The following is a 22629-nucleotide window of genomic DNA, read 5'->3' on the forward strand; positions in this document are numbered from 1 at the left end:
TTTCATCTGATGAAAGTCAAGGAATGAAACATTTGCAGTGTTTTGCTCTTTCAGCACCTTTCTTTTTGTGCGTGGATGTTCTAAATAAATTGACATTTTTTCCATTGATCTCAGCCTGTGAACCTTTTTTGTGTCTGTCCAGCCCAGTTGCAATGGTGTGCTTTTATCTCCTTTGCCAGCCAATATGGTATACCATTAAATGACAAGCCATGCAAATAAGAAAACTTAATTAAAACAGAGGGGGAAAAAAACAGATGTTACAGTAATCTTGAAGATCACACTGGCTACTACATTTTCTAATCTTCTTCCAGTTGCCCCACCCTAACACTTTGGTTTTATGGATCATTATCAGTGTTTTATATCAGAAAGTCCATGAAGTCTTTGTTTTTGTTAACTACCAGCTTTCCTATAGTAATATATGTCTGTTTTTTCCATAGTAACACATGTCGATGAATCCATAATATATGGATTCATACTTAGTTTGTTCACATCTTTGCATCATATAGCTATTGCTCTTTTAGCTTATAAGAGACACAGGTCTGTAAGTACACAGCCACTTTTCCTAGTAACAAATTGCTTGAATAAATACCCAAGATGCACAACTTTGGCCAACAAGGGAATTAATTAATTATTATTTTGTTATCTGGTTAATCATGTCAAGAACCTCCTTCCAAATACATTTGACCACATCACATTCCCACAAGCAGTGAAAGAGTGTTCCTTTAATACTGTTACATTTGAAGCATGTGTCATGTGCCATATTGGGATTAAAGTTGTGTAGTTTTGTGATATGTTCTTAAAATCCAGTTGTATTGTAGCAACCTAAGCCATGGTAATAGTTTGTGTTTGAGCCTTCAGGCATGCCTCAGACCATTCCTCTTCTGAGATGTCCTCCTGTAAATCCAGTCTCTAGTTGTTAACTTTATATTTGAAAGACTCAGGTGATTTGTCTATAAAGATTTATTAGAGCTGTGATACCTGTCCCTTAAAAGGACAGAAGAGTTACAAGAGGGAAGTTGGCGGTATTTGAAGCAGAATTATTCCGTTACCAATACCAGTATCGGAAATGCCTCAGATACTAGATACCACAAAATGTATTACTAAACTTTAAGCCCACTGAAGTCGTCAAAGTAGTATATGTCCTATTTTTAGAATATCTCCAGACCACTGCAGTCTCGAAACTTTAAATTGCCTCAACATCATCACCATTTGTAGCTTTCCAATGAACCCTCCTGTGCCATTTGTCCCTTTTAGGAGCAGGGACTTTATGAAGCTAATAAATCCAACATGAATGTCTTCTATGATTATTTATCCATTAAGCGCATTGAAAGAAGATGTTGTTGTCATTAGCCGTTAGCAGAAGAGTTCTGATGGCAACGGGTTTGTAAGGATGCATTGGGCCAGAGGCTGTGTTGCTGTGTCCATCAGTGATTGGCTCTAGTTATATACACAATCACATAATTAGAAAGACGACTCACTGAGAGCACACAGACCATATGCATACTCACACACACGAATACGGACCTTAAATGAGCACGTGTGCCTTATATCTCGTAGAATCCAGCCAATTATCCCACATTTTATCAGGATATGTCCTCCATATTTGACAGTTCCTTCATCTTCTCCTTCTTTCCTTTACCTCTCTGTGTCTGCCCTCATCTCTCCTCCTGCCCAGAAAATGCTATAGAACAACACTTATTAGGAAGACCGGAGCGTTTTGGAGCCCAAGGCCTTTGTGTGTGTGTGTTAGTGTGAAAGAAAACGCATGCGTGCATCAACGTGTGTGACTGTGTGCTTTGTACAGAACAAGGACATGAATGATGACACGTGCTGCATGATGAACGTGACCATCTGGTGTGTGACTGCACTGCTCTGTGTGTGTGTGTGTGTGTGTGTGTGTGTGTGAGCGCGAGCCCGCCTTCAGTCTGACACTTTTTGGCTCTCAAAGTGACAAAAAACGCTCTTGCCTCGATACTTCATTTAACAGTTGCCATTTCAACTCCCACACAGCTATTACATTGACAGCACACACACACACACACACACACACACACACAGCCATGCAAAAAGCTGTTAGCAGCAGTGTTAAAGAGTGATGGTCGCTCAATAGATGCAGTGTTGAGATCTGATAAAGGACCATTTATTGTTCCCTTGAAGTGAATATCGAGCTCTGTGAAGCACCTTTGCCTTTGTTGCAAAGTTTGGGCTGTTTGTTTGAGCCTCTTCTTTCAGCAGATATTGTGTTTGTGAATCGCAATAAAAAGTCATGTCAATAAAAACAACGTCAGCAACAACAACAAGAGTGCAAAAGGTGCATGAAAGAAACAAGCAACAAAAGAAACAAAAAATTTTGGAAGTTTAGCCTGTTGACTATAAAGAGTAGCACACTCTGTTAGATTTAGATGTCTTTTCCTCCAGGCATCAGATGGTTTCAGTTCAGGAGGACGTTCTAATAAACACAAAAACCTCACTCCTTCAGATTTATTTTTACAGCCGACAAAATGTTGTCTGCTGCTTTCGTCTGTGGTTACCGCCTGTCTTTTCCAAACACTTCACTCATACATGATTTTTTCTGATACATTGCTTTTTATTATATTGTATATTCAAGTATAAAGGCACTGACCTTTGCTTCCTTTGCTTGTGGCTTTTTAGAAAGTTTGCATTGCACAGTTACATGTAGCACTGATGTTGGTTTGGTGCACGTTTGGTGAATCACACTCAGTCACAGCATTGGCCACATACCTGAAACATAAACACAAATATTGTGTTGTCGTGTTGTAGGCAGGAGTGTAAGAAGCTACGTGAGGAGCTGAGAGAGGACCACGAGGAGGACAAGGCCTCAGCGCTGAATCAGCTGGCACAAACCAAGGAGCAGGAAATGAGCAACGCCAGAGAGAGCTGGCAGAGGAAAGTGGAGGACCTGCTGGAACAGGTACAAGTGCTACCAATGGTTTCTGTAGACATATGTGTGGAGCAGCCTCCTGCCTGGCCTTTCTCTGGAATTAAATTACACCCTGATGAAGTGTTTTTGGTGTTGTATGCCCTTAAAAGTTAGAGGTTTTACACAAATCTGAAAGTAAAATGAGATAAAATGAGCAAAATCAAAACTTAAAATCCAAAATGAAGATGCAAAGGGGGATGATCACTAGTCCTGGTTTAGAGGATAAGCAGTGGTGGAGGAAGTACTGAGATCTTTTACTCCAATAAAAGTAGCAATGCCACAGTGTAAAAATACTCACAGGCTAATTCATAAAGAACGAATTGCGGCTGCTGATAGCACCATGAATTGCACATAATTTGCAACCACTATCTGCCTCGCATCAAGGTATGATTGACAAAAGATATTGGCTAATGGTGTTACAGCAGAAATGGGCAGAGAGTTTTGCTGCGCTGATCAAATATAAACCAACACTCTGTCACTGCATTGTCTATTTCTTGCCTAAAATGTCTTGAGAAACATATTTTAGTGCACTGTTTGGCTGTAATATGAGAGTTTGTGTATAAGAAGCGAACGCCATACTGTTTCCTGTACCTAAAACCACCCAACAAGGTAGTGCTGATAATAATGACCCAAGATTATGTCACTGTGTTGCCTATTTCTCAACTCAGATGTTTTCAAAAGTGTTTACTGTTTACCTGTTATTCAAGTCATTCAGGTCTTCTGCAGACCTTGGTTGACACGAGTGGTTATTTGAGTTACTGTTGCCTTTCTATCATCTTGAACCAGTCTGGCCATTCTCCTCTGACCTCTGGCATCAACAAGGCACAGAACTGCCGCTCACTGGATATTTTCTCTTTTTGGGACCATCCTCTGTAAACCCTAGAGATGAGAGTGTGTGAAAATCCCAGTAGATCAGCCTGTCTGGCACCAACAACCATGCCACGTTCAAGGTCACTTAAATCACCTTTCTGCCCCATTCTGATGCTCAGTTTGAACTTCAGCAAGTCGTCTGGACCATGTCTACATGCCTAAATCCATTGAGTAGTAGCCACATGATTGGCTGATTAGGTGTACCTATTAAAGTGGCTGGTGAGTGTATACTACCTATAAAAATACATCACAGTGGAGTACAAACATAAAGTAGCATAAAATAGAAACAAGTACAGTAAAATTGTACTTTAGTACAGTACTTAAGTAAATGTACTTTCCATCACTGTAGAGAAGCAGAGGTACCCTCATTTCCTGGTAAAAGATAGTTTTAATCTTCACGTTACAAATACCAGATGCCTGCAGCTTGTAGCTGAATTGCTGTAATTATACCAGTAGTAAGAAAATCAATACAGAGAGAGAATGAGAAAGGCAATAAGAGCAACTGTATCCCTTCAAAGCTCATCTTGCCCCCTGTATAAGACCTCCTGTCTACGCCAGACTGACTTATTTCTCCCTCGCACTGGTGGACAAACTCACTCACATGCTCATTATTTGACGCTGCAGTGAATGCACCGCAGCGGGCAGCTGCTGCTAATGACCGTCCGGTAATATTAATGTAGCGTGCCTAAGCTCTCCAGTGGTCATCGTACACACAGACACAGTGTCAGTGGCTTTATTAATGTTCCTTTTTGCATGCCGTGCGCATCAGCCGCCGGTTGCCGTCATGCTGTCCATCAGCTCCCATCCAGTGATTAATGTGCCCGCTTCACGCCGCGCAATCAGCGGAACCATATTTATTTACTCTGATGTCAAATCAGAGCAGCGGTCCACCTCTTAATAGATACACATGAAGTGAAATGAAGTGAAGGAACAGACTGTTTTCTTACTGTTTGTATTTTAACAGATTGTGATGTCTGCGCCAGTGATGCGTGGGCAGATAGAACTTTTACAGAATATGTTTTGACTTTTGCTCACACTCAAGATACTCCACAGTGTGTTTGTTCAAAAAGTACAGTTGCAAATGTGTGTATCAGCAGTGGGAGTAGGGCTCCAATGTGTGCGCAGTTAGCAATACTTGAAATCAGCACTTCTAGCTAGGATTTTAAAAGGAAGGAGGGTATGTCACAATACCTGCATATGAGTCAGAGGTTAGTTAAAGCCACACTAATGAATAGTGATGTCAAAGGTGTTGCTCATAGCGACGTTATCCCGACTCTTTAATTCCCCTTGGCTCTAGAGCGTTCAGCATCTTTCAGCTCATTGTTTTGGTTTTCCAGCCCTCGATTTTACCGTTTTTGGTTATTTTTCACTGTTCTAAACCGTGCTGTTTCCAGTAGCAGCATGTTTTTTAAATTTCCACATGCAATCATATACAAACATTACACATCGACCTGTCTTATTCGGGATCTGTTCATAGAGGCAGCACAGACACAGGCACCCAACCGCATTCTTACTTAAATGCCATCACCCATAAGTCTTCATGTGCCTGTTGGGAGATTCTGGACAATAAAGAAGATAAGGTCAGGGGGAATTCCTAATTAGTTTGTCACTGTACCCTCACTAGACATGCACTTATACACAATTACAGTTTGTTCTGTGCTCATGTCTCTTAAGCTGTGTTCACACTACAAATGACACAGTAACAGGCTACAAGTCGTTTTCACATGATGCGCTACAAATCAAAGTTGAGCTGGCCTCAACTTATTTCAGTGCTCCAATGATGCTATAAAGCGTCATATATTTTTGTTTCTAGGTGTGGTACTTTGTTATTTAGTTAAGTTAGATGGCACTGTGTTAGCTTTAGGTACACACAGGGATGAAGTGGGGTTGTTTTACCAAATGTAACCGGTGGACTCTAGTGTTGTCTGCATTGTGTTGATATAAAGAGGCCCAGACTGTGGTTATCTTTGGAGGCAGTCTCCATTTATTCCTTACAACTCTGACAGCAAGCGGTGAAAACCAATTCCTCTGTCAAATTCAACCATATAAACTCAAGCCCCTCTCCCATGGAGCACAACAGCAAAGGGTGCCATGTTACATATAATTCAGCACAGTAAAACACAGAAAACATAACTGACAACAAGAGATAAAAAAAATCCTTCATCAATTACAACCATATCAACCTCACACAAATTATGTGACATAAAATGAACTTAAAAACATAGCTTAAAAGCTAAAACATGGAAATTACTACAAGAGCAATGTTGCTTACCTCTCCCTACAACAGCAAAAGGGGTACCTCACCTTCTCCATAGGTGAGGTACCCTCAAAGGTGCATGTAGGGGTACGTACAGAAACTGAGTATGTTGAACATTTGGTGTCTTTATATTTCTCTGTAACACTGTAATCATCTTCTTTGCAATCATTACCAACACTGAGCAAATATGTGTTTTCTGTATCTCTATCCGCTGAAGTCGCTCCCAGTGTAAGGCAGCTGTTTTAAGCAGAAGAGCTCAAACGAACAATGTAATATACCTTCACCAAATGACAGACATTTAACAATGAGCAGGCAAACATATAGAAGCATTTAGCAGTGTAAGAGTGTGATATTTCCCTCAGGAGCTGATTGAATATTTATTTATTATAATTAATGAATGCTAATGTTGCATATCTGCAGGATGTGTGAATAGGCACCCGGTTTATTAGCATGTTCACTATATCAGCTTTATAATGCATTATGCTTACAGTGTGTTATGCTGCCTCCAGGTAGAAAACAAACAGTTAACACAGGTTTAAGACATTTACTGAAAGAACCTATAGTTGTCCACATCAATTTTGCCCCTACATTAAGCCCTTACCCCTCCATTTTGTGCAATCACACCCACACAGAGTTTAAAGCCTGCGACTCTGCATCAGTCCATTCGAACTGAAGAAGCTTCTTGGTTAAGAGGTGAAACATCTTCAAGAAAGTCAAGCAAGGTCCAGTTGCCTACGATATAGCACTTAAGATTACCATGACCTGGAAGACTTAAAAATCTTCATCAATGATTGCCATAGTCATGTCTGTTTGCGTTAACACCATGAAAAGCTACTGATGACGAATCGGGGTCTTCAAGAGTCCAATTTCATAGGAGAAGATTTGAATCGCTACCCCATTACTCTGTTCTGAGGGTCAAAGGGTCACTCAGAAATGAGGGGTAGGGGCAAAAATAAGAAATGGGATTGGGCCTAGGATGGTTACCTCTTTCACATGATTCTCAGGTGTCTCAGTAATAGACGTCACCCTCCACACCTAAAACATTTCACAGATCAGTAACTCAGTTGTATCAGCAGGTAAACAACAGCTCAGAATACAGCATATATAAACATATGTTTGTGTTAATGAAGCTTTCCAACCTTGTGACACAGTGCATGACTCATGTCTTAGTCATAATATAATTTCCAAATTTAGGACGCAGTTACCGAGGCTGAGCTGCAGCTGCTGCTCTTTTTGGTTCACTGAGAATCTGTCTTTGTTGTGCGTAGTAATCCCACTCATCATGATCTGCAAGTTGATCCCAAAGGTGATGAAGTTATTTATTCCAACTAAGTTTCAAAGTGTAAAATATGAATTATTTAGGGTCCAGCTGGTCTCACCTGTCAGTTTGCTGCAAAGGAACTTCAACAGTTGGTAAAGCAGATTTTTGTAGACATGAGAGGACAAGTGGGCTCTACGCACAGCAGCTGGCTGACCTTTTAGTAGCACAGCAAAGCTCGTCCAAATAATAGATGCAATCCTTAATATTCTTAAGTTTTCTATTCAGCTTCTTTATCAAATTAGCTTCATTGGCATGACCACGATTAAATAAAGCATTGCCAAAGCAGGTTGTACAAGGATGTACTGCATTATTATCTCTACATTTGCCCAAAGACTCATTATCTTAAGTTGTCTAGACAGACTAATTTGGTGAATCATGCTGCTTTCTCCCCACAATGATTCCAGTGCTACATCCATTGCCCTGCACCATTAGCCAGACTTTATTATTAACTGCAGTAAACTGCAAACTATTTATTTACAAAAGTAAGAAACTTTATTGCTCTAGACTTTAAAGAATTACAAACATTTTAATATTGCAACCTTTGTTTAAGCCTAATTGCCTGATTGCCACCCCCTCTTTGCCTCTGTTGTTCTGCTACAAAAAGATGCTGTTCTCTAAAGATGTCCTTATATGTCCTTTTAGTTTATGTATGCAAAGGTGTGGCAGCAGCAGCTCGTTCAACTGCCCTCCCTAACATTTATTATTTCATCCGCTCCTCTCCAGATCTCCCTGTTGAAGCAGAGTCTGGAGATGCAGCTGTCCCAGTCGCAGTCGTCGCTGCAGCAGCTGCAGCACCAGTTCAGCCAGGAGAGGGAGCACCTGAGGATGCAGCTGGACGAGCTGCAGACGGAGCACCAGAGGCGACAGCAGCGTCTGCAGGAGGTCCACTGCTGCTCCATGCAGGACATGGAGCACGCCAGGCAGAGGGACCTGAAGGTAGGTGGTGGCCAACATGCACACGTACACATGTGTACATTTATCCACAGTTTAATCCAAAGACTTTCAAAATGACACCATACCCTGTAGAGTTTTCATGTAAAGACATTTTGAATATTTTGAAAGCTGCATCCATGGTTGCTAGCTAGCAGTCCTCTTCTTCCTAGTCTTTTACTTGGCTGGTTTCTTGGTGTGTTACTGCCACCAGCTGTCAATCACTGTAACAGCATGAAACAGTTGACATAAATACCTGTTTCATGCTTATGAGTGCACCCATGCATGTCTTAGTAGAGCATGAGATACAAACCCACTCCATAGCACCACCAGTGCTCAGAAATAGAGCCCAAATCAAACTGGATTAAGCCGAGACCGATCATGATATTTATGAATCTAAAAAATTTAAAATCCAGCATTTTATTGCTCAGTATATTGGCTGGCATACAAATGCAATAAGGTAATATTAATCAGCCTCACCTATTGTGTTGCTCCTGTCAAAAAGTCAAGCTCCTATTTGCCAATATTTCTGGCCGTGTCCAGTAAAAGTTCAGTCAGAAATCACTATATGTGATACAGCCAAACAGAAATACTGCAGGCGAGACTGAGCATTTAGATCCAAAGTCAGCACCATGGACAGTGACTGCATGCTTACCTCAAACTCTAAATCAGCACAGTGAGCTGATGTATAACAACAGCAACATTTATCCTGGATTATGAAAGAGGACCTATTATCCTCATTTTCAGGCTCATACTTGTATTTTGGGTTTTTTCTAGAACATGTTTACATGCTTTGATGGTCAAACAGCACTGTATCTTCCTCATACTGTCTGTGCTGGAACACCTGTTTGCACCCTCTGTCTGAAACACTCTGCTTTAGCACCTGTTTCTTTCAGCCCCTCTCCCAAAAAAGCCCAGTCTGCTCTGATTAGTCAGTGTTTGGTATCTGCACTCTTGACGTCTCTGCAACGACACTGACGCTGGGGAAATGAATGTGATGTAGTATAGCTTCACTCTCTACTGTGAAAAATCACCAATAAAAGCTTCTAAACATGACATGTTCCATCAGGACCATGATCCAAAATCTGGGAGAAATTAACAACATCAGCAACCAAGATTACATGTTTCCCTGATATTAGCATGTAGCTACAAGTAGCAGTGTAGGCAATGTAATGTAATGTAAGTTGCAGTAATGTGCCTGGAGCAGATGACCATATAAAGAAATCCATTCCCAGGGTGTCCACGGGTCCTTGAGAAGTCTAAAGATGTCATATTTATTTATTTATTTATTTATTTATATAACTAGGAAGTCCCATTGAGATTGAAATCTCTTTTACAAGAGAGACCAAGCCACTGTAGCAGCCAATAAAAACACATTTAAATGCAACAAATACAACATTTAATACAAAAATCCACAATAAAACAACAACTATTCAAACATAGTGGCCTCTCAAGAAAAAGAAGCACATGTCTCTGTCACAACCATCTGTAAATTAAGTTTTCTCAGGCCTTAAAAACTTAAAAACTCTTAAATTGTGTTAAATTCTGATTAAATGGGTCTTAAATATTTTGGGTCACATTACCATGAAAATGTCTCCAGCCTGATGTGTATTTCCATTGCAGATTTGGTCTTAAATTTCATATAAGGTGCTCTTAAAAAGGTCTTAAAAAGTCTTAAATTTAACTTGGTTGTATCTGTAGACACCCTGATTCCTTGCTCACATCCATATGGAGCCAGAGTGGTAAAAGACATTGCAAACAAAGTGTTCAGAACGGTCTGAAGCCTGAGGTTTTTGCTCACAGGGATTCATTTACGTGCATTTACTTCATTATTTGAAACTTTGGCTTTGTAAGATTACAGAAATAAGGAAAAGCACAACAGGTCCCCCTTTAAAAAGCCTCCCTTAGTCCCTCAGTGTGGATTATTTACCTCAACATATCACTCTCACATTAATTTAGATGTAGTATAATGGCTGTGAAAATGTAAGACCATAAAGTAAAACCAGAAAACCTGCACTTTCAGCACCCTGAATTCCCAAACCACGAAGTTCCTAAGTTTGTTCGAAAATGCGCTCTTCAAAACTAAATGATTATCCTGTAATTACATGCAAACAATGTATGCTTGATCTCTGAGCTGCAGCATTTATGTCATCTCCCAGTGCCAGTTAGAGAAGCTCCCCAGGAGAAGCCATCCATGACATTTTTATCCAATAGAGCCTTGTCAGAGTCAAGGTTAGACTGTCAGTGAGTCATCACCATCATTACTCACACTCACTGACAGCAGACAGCTTATATATCAAGTAGCTATGCTGACAGCTCTGTGTTTCCCCTTTATAATGTCAAAATATGCATGCACAAACCAACATACACACTCCTCAAGGTGCCAAGAAAATGTTCTTCAACGCTAATCCTTCCATTTCACAGTCAAGGTCGATTTGGATTGGCTATACATCACAATCCCAAATCCCTTTTTCGACTTGGACGCTGTAATTGTATTAATGCTTTAGGCAGAATGGAGGTCAGGAAGCGGTGTCCTTATGATGTGTTTTTGGCAACTCCTCGGGTACAAATGTGTACAAGGACGAGTGTGTGTGTGTGTGTGCCTGTGTGGAGAAAGAATATCACCTCTGAGTCACATAGCACTTATGAAATCGGCAGTCTTCATTATTTTCCTGTAAACCAAACTGACTGCTGTGACAAACATTCTCCTCCCTGTTATCTCTTTCTCCTCCTCCTCCACTTGTTTCATCTTCTGATGCAAACACACACACACCAGCCGCTGCACACTCCCTCAGTATAACCACACGATTGACCACCCGTTTTCTGTCAAACACTCTTCTTTCTCCCGCCACAGTCTTAGTTAATAAGCAGGGGAATAAAGTGTTAAAAGCTTTATGGAGGGCTTTTATGATGCTCGGGTGTTTATATTTCTGTCAGCAGTGCAGGGAAAGAAAACTCAATTATCCAGAGTGGAGGCATTAGACGGATGATATGTCTGTGTGTGTGTGTGTGTGTGTGTGTGTGTGTGCGTGTGTGCGTGTGTGTGTTGTTTTATGTGTTCGGGTGGATGGGAGGTACGCGCAGATTGTCTGGCGTTATCTGTTCGCACACAGCCACATCCAGGGAGTAATAAAGTTGTTACAAATCCCCGCTACACAAACACACTCACATAACCTAATTTAGCTCCCCGACATTCTGCTACCGAAAAGCTACAAATAGAAGCAGCGAGTGTGCACAGAGCAATTGACAGCTTATTGATTTGCATCTTTTGTCTTACTTATCTCTAACGTATCTCTCAGGCTCTTGCTCACTTTCTCTTGCCTGCATGCAGACAGTGACATGTTGTACCTGCTCTGCTCAGGGCATGTGGATACTACTATGAAGTAATGTACAAAATGTATAAAATATCCAAGTAAAAACACAAAAAAAAGTCATCTTTGTAGCCATGCTAGCAGCAGGGTTGCAGTATTGGATGGATTACTATCAGACTTTGTTGAGACATTCATGGTTCCCAGGGGATGAATCCTATTGACTTTGGTGATCCTCGGTCAGTCTATAGTGTGGACACACTGGTGTAAACTTGTAATTCCTCTTCACAAAAAGCGGCGTCTGCAGGCATGTTTTATTTAACGTCTTAATAATGACATTTGCAAGATGAACGTAAAGTATATTGTAAATACTTTATGCGCTGTCAACCAGAGACGAAAGTTTAAGGAGCGGAGCAGCCATCAGCAGTAACATTAGCAAACAAGACCGGCTGACCAGCACATGCTGCAGCATTAAACAATTAAAAAAAACTCTGTGATTAAGAAAATAACTGTACACTCAGTGGGTCTTATTCACGAAACGTGAACAGAATAATTTGTGTGCAAACTGTTCGCAGATCAAATTCACGTGTATTTTGACATTCATTAATATGTTAGTAGCGCCAATCTTTTCGTAGGTACTAACAAAATCTACCCCTGCTTCTGACTGCTCGTAGTGCTTGTGTTAATAAGATACTTCACATAAATTTTGCTCTGCTCTGTTGTGTTCACAATACGCAGATGACTTTGAAACGTGTACGTTAAACATGACGAGAGATTAGAAATAAAACTCATTTAGTTAAATTAGTTAGCATTTAGCACATTTAAGATCATGGTTCTTAAAATGTGAATGAGTTATTTAAATCAGCTCAATATAAAACTGGAAGATGCTGTTCTCTAAATAATTAAAATGAACCAGCGCGCTCCTCCTCTCCTCCTCTGCCTTCTGTACGCAGCACAGTCTCAAACTGCATGTTACATGACATGGGAGACGTAAACATTATTTCAGATTGAGTTTTGGTTTAAAAAGACTGGTGGACGTGGGAAAGGAATTCAGCGTCTGTCTCTGCTCACAATAGGCAGCTAGTGAACTTGAATTTGGCAGAAAGTTGGACGGAGACGGTGTAGTTTTACGTCAGACTATCTTACTTGTTGCCTACATTAGACTGCCTGTATTAAGATATTTTAATAGTGGTTTAGTTTCACAACAGAGACAAAGAATGCAGAAGCTTAGGGCAAACACTATCGTTACCTACCTGTTCATGACAGCAGATGAGGGAGACATGATGCCGCTCTGCAGGGCACATTATTTGCGTGCAGCTGCCACAAAGAACGGTGAAGAGGGAGGGGCAGGATTTTCGAGCAGCGCAACCCGAGGCGCGCTCAGTTTGGTAGTTTGGCAGACCGAGGTGCGCTGAGATGGGTGTGGCGGTGCAGCAGGGGGAGGTGTCGACAGATCCAGCTTGGCGCAGTGACAGTTTCGTGCCAAAAGGCTTCGCCGAAAGTGCGCTAAAAGCTCGCCAACTGAAACCAGCTCTACTGTCTACTAGCGCAGCCCGGTGTAGTGGAAGTTTGGCTGACTGGCGGACAGTGCGCACACGTCACCAAAACCTCACAGGCAGCAATAAATACCCACAAAACCACTATTCAATGCAACTATCTGCAATCAGCACATAAATGTATCTCTACATCGACTGTCCCGTCACATCTGATGTCAGATCAAAGGGGATTGGCACCGTTTGGCACGTTTGGCACGCTTGGCACGCTTGGCACGCGTAATGGAAACCTGCGGAGGTCTGCTCGCAGTGCGTGCTTGGACCTCCCGGACCAAAACATCAGTTTCCTCCTGGGAGAAGTTTTGAAGTTTCTCTTCCGCCATGGCGAATTGAGTAAACTCTCATTACGCCTTCATGCGGCGCATTTAAGGGCAAGGAGAGGGGCTCATTTGATTGGTGTGATGTGAATCGGCTGTGTAAAACCCACTCCACCCCTTCTCTCCTCCCTCTTTCCGACTTGCGCAGGTAGGAGGAACAGAGGTGGGAGAGAAGAGTAGCTGCACCAACACGCACAGTGTGCCAAACTTGCAAAATCCGCCTGGCCACACCCAGTTGGCGAAGCGCAGGTGCGCTGCGCCTCCGCCTCGTCCGGTCTGCGAAACTAGAGGCCAAATGCAGTTGTCGGGCAAACAACACAATTTTAATTAAGAGTTGATGCCATGGGCCAAATTTAAAAACTAAAATATAAAATTATTAAAAAGAAATAGTCACAACACCATGAATAGAAGAAAATAAAATGTTTTGTTCAACTCCATTTCACCTAAAATAACTAAAGTTAAATAAAGTTTAACTATATATAATAAATAAAGTTTTTCTTTCTGTTTCTTTGTTTGCTCCATACTCGCAGGTCAACAGGATGCACCTATCCATAGTTATAATCACCTCCTTATATGGTGGTCACTGGCTATTCATGGGCGGGATGTATGCTAATTGCTGACTCGGGGGAGCACTCTGTCAATTTATGAATGATCAAATCCACGTTTTCCGCAGCGTTCATGAATCCGGTATAGGTTTTTAGTACCAAGGGTTTTTATGTGCAAATTTACTCACAGACTTACTACCATTTTATTAATGAGATTCAGTGTGTTTCACCTAAACCTGCACCCGGCCTGCTCAGGGTCTTGGCTGTCCCTGGAGTTTACAGTGCAGGAGAGAAGCTGCTCTGCACTGCTGGGGATGTTAAAACACCACAGTGGAGCACTGTGCCTTTCCCTGATGTTGTTATTCTGGCAGGACACTCTAAGGTGCTTTCATATTAATTAATTAATTCATTAATTAATGCAGTTAACATTTTAAATTCAAAAGGCTGTGGACCATTTATTATTTAACAGTATGTGAATTGCATACTATTTCCTGTGAAATATTACAGTATGCAAACACTGGACACTACGCTGGCATTAATATCCCACAGTGGGTTAGCATGTGTCACCACAGATGGATACAATACCACTGGCACTGCTTCGTTTAAAAGCTACAATATGGAGCCATTTTGGCTTTTATGAAGTAAAATGGAAAAAGAGCCACTCTGTGTGCAAGTAAATTCATCTGTTTATTTAATTATGGGTCATTACAGATGGACTGGTCTTTGGGATAACCACAGAGAACACAAACTAACTGCCAGAGTACAAGTTAAGTTATTTTACCAAACAAATTTAATAGGATTGTTTAAACCACTGGGACCTAGCCTTGAAAAATCTATACTCCTGCCCCAAAGGAACCAGCTCAAGGTGTTTATTTAAGGCGTGGTGGGTATCAGTGGCATTAATGGTTGCTTGGTGGCTGCTTTAATGGCTTTTCCCAAACTCTTCTATTAAACTTCTATGAGAATGTTATTTGCTCCTTATCAGTAATTCTGCTGGTTACCATTATTAAATTTGTTGAACTGTTTTTTTTGCTGTTGTTGACTTTCAGGTTACACACCATGTAGTTTCTATATACAGACTCTACATTCAGTGAATGTAGAGTCTGTAAGCAAACCCCAGAGATCTTTCCTACGGAAGAAGAGCGGAAGAGCCCTGGTTTCTGGTGCTAGGCTGTTTGTAGTCCGCGTGATATTGACCAATCACGTTTGAGCCGGCTGCAGTTGTTGCTAGGTTAAACAGTCCGTTAATTTGATGCAGACATTTATGGTTTCTAATTACTTCCCCAGTTTTTCATTAAGCACCAATTTTAATCAGTGTAGGAAATGTTACCCTGTTCAAAATGTAATAGATAATGTAACTACTTTAATTTCTTCATCAAAGTAATATAACTTTTTTTTTTTTTAAAGAAGTGTGTTTATTGACTTTTTAATATACTTCAAATTGTACATCAAAAACAACAACAAAAAACAAGTAAGGTAGGAACATAGACTGTATAAATAATGGACGTAGTCACTGTGACGTCACCCATCCGTTTCTGAAGAGTGGATTTGAAACTCAAAATACTCGGCTATGGACGTCGCCATCTTGGCAGTGCCTGACTCCGCCCAACTCCCAGACAATCAAAAGTGGGCAAAGAGGCGGGCCAAAGGAAGCCTGGTTGCCTAAACACGCCCACCTCGCTCGACGCTGCTAAGTTAGCTAAGACTAACAAGCTAGGCTAAGAAGCTACGAGACTAACAAGCTACGCTACTTGGGCAAGCCCTGTGGTGTCGGCTTGGTGCCGCTTGGTGCCAGCTCCTTCACGAAACTTGAGGTAAGTTGAGTCTACCTGAAACTAACGTTATACAACAAATCTTGAAACAATGCTTCAGCTGTTATTGAGATTACACAATCTTAAAAAACGCTTCAACATTTTTAAATATAGAACGCTAACGTTAATTATGGTAACGTGACATTGATAAAAGTCGAAGGGGACTTAAATGTATCTGTAACGTTAACGTTACTGTTATCAACAGCGCATTGCAAGATTATCATCTAGAACATGATAAAGAAATGTAGAAATTGTGAAAGAAAGGCAGTGTTATAGTTGTTACAAGATGTTCAGTACATCACTGGTGTTGAGGTCATGGCCACTTGTTAACGTTACGTCTCAACCACGCCTGCTACACACAGCAGAAACTCAAAGTACCAGTTTTGGCTACTTGACTTTAGGCAGCTAATATTACATTGTCTTCCAAGGACAGAAAGAAAGCATTTAAAAGACTGTCTATTCACATTTTGAGGTGTTGCTCCCTGTTTTATTTTATCCTACAGATGTGACATAATAGTATTGTCAACAAAAAGAAGTGATTCACCCTTTATAGTTAACTTTCTGTTTTTAATTACCTAAAGCATTTATTACACTCATTTTACTTTCATATGCACAGTGTGGAGCATTGATGACAGCTATGTCTGGTGTGGTGTCCAGAGAGCTGCAGAGACCTTGGGAAGCACCCTCAGCATGCCGGGCATCCGTGTCTGCTGGTTTGGCTGGGGTGGACTGCAGTGGAGAGGCCTTTTCTCCTTCTTTTCCCACTCCCTGCGAGGAAGAGCAGCACCAGATGTCCTCTTCATCCACTGTGGCGGCAATGATATGGGGAAGGTCAGCAGTGTCAAGCTGGTCAGCATGATGAAGGAGGACCGGCACCAGCTTCACCTCCAGCATCCTGGCATTAAGATAATATTAGCCCAGGCTGTCATGGCTAATGTTGAGTTTTTGATATTCATCTATAACTTGTTTAAAGTTTCAATAAATTCTATTTATATTTGCACTCCTTTTGTCTTTGTTACTGACTGAATGTTGTATTTCACAATCAAATCTGACTGTCAATTGAAAGGACAAACAAAGCATACACTACAGATAAAACATTAAGCATTAATGTTTAACATTGTCACTGACAAAAAATTAAGCAGTCCATTTCTGTGTGGGCCTGATTATTTTAACTTTGTACTTGAAGATAACTAAACACCTTACACCCAGCAGCAGAGCCTGAGAAGATTTTAGAGAGTAACCTTTGTTTGCTGCTCTGTTAGAAGTCTAGTTTTAACACATTAGAATGAGACTGGATAAAAGGGCTCAAAATGAAAAACAAAGAATTAGCTGGACACAATAGTTTTGAAGCCCCCAAGGAGGTATCACTTGTTGCTATGTTGCCAACTCTGAGAGGGTCTTCCTCAGGCAAAGATATTGTGACGTTTTTATAGTGAGGCAAACAGAAAGATAATCAGCCAATTACGTGTTACGTTTTTTTAGCCCCACTATATAAGCCTCAATACCGAGCAATACCCACAGAACCTTCTCAAATGTCACAATGTCACAAATAAATAATACCTCCTACGGGACTTAAAACTATTCAGTGTGCAGATATTTTCTTGTTTTTCACAAAAGGAGAATAGTTTCTCAGTGAATTTTCGTCATTTGTCTTAAAGAAATGTCCAAACAAAACCAGCACATAACATCAGCTTTTCATTTTTTTTACATTCTGCTAAGATAAATGCAAACTTGGGTAAATGTTAAGACATAAATGAAAACATTAAGATACCATTAATAACTATTATATTTTGTTAATGGTTTAAATCATCACTATATTTCCAATCATCACAGGAAACTGATGAATGACAGCTTTCAAAAAATTAGCTTTTACTCTAAAGTAAATTTTGTCTGATCCATTTTATATAGCAAAAGGTATAAAAATTACACAAACAGTTTAATAAAATTAAGTCAAAGCTTGCATTTATGAAAACATCCATATTAAAAGGTTACAAAAAGTACACATGAAATAAATGAAAAGATTTATAACAGTAATTATAAAACCTATGAATTAGGACCCAGTGTCATAATTTGCAAAATCTTAATTTCTTGTGAAACAACCTCTTTACTGTGGAGTAAACATCACATTGGTTGAGGCGTTGTAACTTTCCTCAAGTGTCCTACATGAGAGAAAGATGACAGGTTAAAAACACAGGTAGAAAACATTGACTACAGCCTGTCTTGGTTAAAAGCCCACTCACCACCAAAATGATCTCATTGCTGAGTAAGTGGCTGTCATTCATAAAATAGTTTTGTGTTTAAGTTCTGTAGATATTTGACTTTATATTTGAATGTGATTTTAAATTTAACAGTGTACTACCAAGACAACTGGAGTATGAATGTACAATATGCAATTCATCCACATTAAAATAACTGTTGCTATCAAAAGGAAACCGAACTGTTCTCAAAGCTCACTGCCACGGCACTAAAATGTTAAAGTTGGTAAATACATGTCATGTTCCTTGAGTGATAAAATCTTCATTTGGCCTTTTGCATCAGGGGAACACTAAAGTAATTTCACCTTATCAGTAATAGTACAGAGCAAGCTGTGCCCTAATCGAGTACTTAGTAATATATGACAATTAGTAATTTATGTAATGCATTTAAATGTATTATGGACAATAATTCATCATTTTAAACTTAATAAGTTTCTTGACTCTTTGTGAGGTACTGTATAAAAAAAGGTGTCTTTATCCTGGAGTCAGTGCTGAAGTGATGACTCTCAAAGTGTTCACTGCACAGACGGGAAGTCTTGTTTGGAGTCCAGTTCTGTCTTCTCGTGTTGAGTGTCCACTGGTCCAGTCTGTCTGGGTCACATGGAGGAAAACTTTACACAGACAAATAGATATTAAAAGTAATATATGTGTTAGCTACCTACTTCACAGACACCTTTACATGCAAACAATACAACTTAAATTACTTCAATGTTCAACAGATCATAATCAATTTATTTTAGCAAAACAAAAAGGTGGTGGCCATCACAGTCCTCATATTCTGTCTGTGCGTTATCTATTGTTGTGTAACTACAGGCCTACAGGCCTATATCATAGACTAATCTTCTTAATATTTTATATGTGACAGTCAAATGTCATATTAGTTTTTTTTAATTACATTACACACCTTATTGTAATTTCACACAGTTCGCCACTTTTTAATTTACATACACAAGTATAGCCTTAATGTTACGTTAACGTTACACTGCTATGACAATGTTAACATTGCATCACGTTAGCTAACTAACGTGGTGGACTTTTATTTTCAAACCTCACACAGCCTTTTGTTCAAAATATTCTCTCCCTAAATGCCTATATCCTAACACTTCTCTGTCAGGCTCCGACTTCGATGCATCCCCGGACTGGCGTCTTGCTCGAAGGCTAACCGTAAGCTGGCTGGTTAGCTAGTTAACGAGCTAAGCTTGTGTTGTATCGTATTGTCTGTGGCTCTGTAACTTGATGTGGATGTTGCTGCTGTGATACAGGTCGCACTTGAAAATGAGACCTCCGGTATCAATGTGATTTTACATGTATTAAATAAAGGCTTAATAATAATAAGCTGACAAGCTAGGTGGTGACCGCAGACACCGATACACGCTGCTGACAAGCTAGGTGGTGACCGCAGACACCGATATCCGCTAAATAGTGCTAACATATAAACATAAATTAAATAATACTAGAATTTCTGAATTTCACTTACCAAAAAACCTGTAGCACATACTTCTTGGACGGTCTGTTGGTATAATTAATCGAACAGCAAGCCATATTACTCCAATATTTGCCTGAAAAAATATCCAAAAGGCACAAACACGTTGACGCCGAGCAGACGGCCGAGTCTGAGCTCGGCTCCGCCGAGCTCCGCACAGCAGAGTTTTTGTACCAGGCTGTAAACATGTTTATTTCTGCTCTAAAGTTGGGCATTTTAACATGGGGGTCTATGGGAATTGACTCACTTCCGGAGCCAGCCTCAAGTGGACAGTCAGTGAACTGCAGTTTTTGGCACTTCCGCATTGGTCTCACTCGTCTCCCCCGGAGGTTGGGGCTTGGGTAGGAAATAGAACATTAATAGTAAGGCATCATCTTACTAACAACTGCTAGGATAGGGCAGTACAGTGAGTACATTTCCAAGGTTCAAAATAAATAATCAGAAATGCTACCTATACATTCAAGAGATTAAGACAGGTAGACTTCTGCAGCCTTCTCCCCTTCTAACAAAATGGCATAAAACATCCCCATATCTTATTAAAAGTAGAATATTTACCCTTAATTGTAAAGGTAAGTTTTTCAAGAGCAACAGAGTGTGACGGCCCAGTGAGCCAGGTTTGTAAACTTGGTCTCATAGTGGATTTCCAGAATCTGGCTGTGGTGTGTTTTGCTTGTAATAAGCAGTAGAGTGTCATTTTCTTATCTGCCTTGCTTAGTTTACAGTTTACGGGAAAAATTCCAAGGATACAAACTTTGGGGAATACAGACAACTTAACACCTATGACCTGTGAAAGGATTTCCAAAACCTCTATCCAGAATACCTGGATATTTGGGCAATCCCATAGGCAATGAAATAGTGTGCCCTTTATTCCACATTTATTACAATGTCAGGGGTATTGGGACATGGTTGGAGTTACATATATATTCTCATTATCCACATATATTGCAGTAATTAAAAATGGGCGTTTATGGATTGCGTTTGAGCTTCCAGGCAGATCGTCTCAATTTAAGTCCTCACACCATGCAAGTCTCTTCATTTCTGAGGAGATCTGGGAGCCATCCATGATGGTTTTATAGAATCGTGAAATCAGGCCCCTCTTTGAGTGGTGTTTTACAGGTATTTCTTCCATAGAGGATACTTACTTTTTGTCACTTTTCTAACAGATGTTTTAAACTGGGCAATAAAGCCGAAATATATCCAGAAATAGACTCTGCCAAAGGAAGATAAACATCAGAACCACATAAACATCACATTTTTGTTGTGTGCATATCAGCATTTGGCAGTGTCTAAGCATGCAGATTCACAGAGCAGAAAGCATGGCTGAAGACAGTTAGTTTTGTTAAGCCTGTAATACATCTTGAAAGGGAATGAACCCAAATATATATGGGTTATATTATATAGGTTCTCCATTATTGTTTTTGATATCTGGGGCAATGTGTAATACTACACATGCTCAAAAGAAATGGGGGCAGCATTTCAATGGACGAATCCTGGGCCCATGCAATCTAAATTTACAGTCATTAGCTATGTGAAAAAAAAAAAAAAAGCGCACTACTAACAGCAGGGCAAGAATACGCAAAATTTGACCTAACTGCTTAAACTCTGAGAGACAGTCAAAATAATACCGCTGTCTTATAATCTTCACGTGGTGTTGGACTTTAGTGTATGTTATAACTTGCCTTGTTAAGTCTCAGAAAAAACGTGGTAAAAAGAAAACATCAGCCACATCAAATCGCATATCGACACCATTTGGATCATGTTGTTTGGTAACGTTTGTGATGTCATTAGTTGCATTAAAGATATGTCTCGTGAAATGGCCAACGTTAGATGTTACCTACCAGTCTGAAAGAAATGTTGTGAGTTCAGCATCAAACCTTATGTCTTAACTCGCCAAGAGCCGGTGGTGGAAAGTCATACCAATGTTTACTCTTGTTTTGTTTGTTTGTGTGGAAGTCTGGTCTGTCTCTCTGTGGTTGGGGTGGTGAAAAGGTCAGTAGACTTTGTTTTTACTGTGCCACTAACTGGGGGCTATACTTTACTCTTTGTCCACTCATGTTGGACTGAGGTCAGACTGGACGCTACAGTGACTCACTGTCGCCTCCTGAGGTACAACAGAGCAGAACGGGCCAGGTCTAGCTGGTTAGCATGCTACTTTTAGAAGATAACTCTTCATCACCATACATCAAAACTGTTACTTCTTTACAGCCTGCTGATAATGGTAGTTCATTTTTTAATGTTTTAAACCAAATTTCTGGCCATATTTTACACATGTACCTTGAAAGCCCATAAAAATATTACTAAAATACCCAACTTTTTTGAAACCTTGCCAGTGTGCAGTCATTTCTCAAGGTCAGATACTCAAAAGGTTACACATACATTAATCTCTAACAGGCGCCATAGTGTAATGCTCTCTGTTTCGGTCTCCAAGAGAAAGCTTTGAATAAGCAGAGGATGATACAGCAGCTTGAGTGCTGACTAAGACCCGAAGAATAGAACATGTTACACCTGTTTCAAAGTCGATGTGTTGGCTGCAGGTCAGTTTGGGCATTAAAATTCTGCTCTTGGGTTTTAAACCACTCACCAGTCTAGCACCTGAATACATATCAGACAGCTGTAACCCCTCTAGATGCCTCAGTTCCTCCAACTCAGGTCTTTGAGTTGTCCTCGGGGTCAGGATTAAGACCTGTGCTGAAGCAGCTGGATCAGCTTGCCGAGGGACCCGAGGGCCACAGTCTCACTTCATGTCTTTGTGTGTTTATCCCTCCGTCTCTCTCATACTTGTTCATCAGTATCAACCCCCTTTTACTTAGTTAAATGGATTCACCCACCAACAAAGTAACAAATATTGACTGTCCAGTAATGGAATCAAGATTGAACCACCACTCTGTTGCCTCCACGCAGAGAGGATAGAGGAGGAGGTGACAACAATACAGTCAATTTGTAATTATAGGACTCACTGTGATTAGGAGTAATTAATGTGCTCCCTTTAATTAAAGGAATAAAAGCTATGGTTTTTACTGACCCACAGCACAAAAAGA

The 22629-nt window shown here is 40.3% G+C and overlaps 1 protein-coding gene across 2 annotated transcripts in view; it reads left to right on the forward strand.

The window, feature by feature from the left end:
• fam184ab (family with sequence similarity 184 member Ab) overlaps positions 1-22629 on the forward strand; it is a 230620-nt gene that overhangs the window by 147131 nt on the left and 60860 nt on the right. For both annotated transcript variants that reach the window (XM_033648787.2, XM_033648786.2), the window contains exons 13-14: positions 2782-2932; positions 8113-8325. In XM_033648787.2, coding sequence (XP_033504678.1) covers positions 2782-2932; positions 8113-8325 — 364 coding nt within the window. The remainder of the gene's footprint in view (positions 1-2781; positions 2933-8112; positions 8326-22629) is intronic.

Source organism: Epinephelus lanceolatus, chromosome 13, assembly GCF_041903045.1.
Source record: "Epinephelus lanceolatus isolate andai-2023 chromosome 13, ASM4190304v1, whole genome shotgun sequence".
NCBI classification, from domain to species: domain Eukaryota; kingdom Metazoa; phylum Chordata; class Actinopteri; order Perciformes; family Serranidae; genus Epinephelus; species Epinephelus lanceolatus.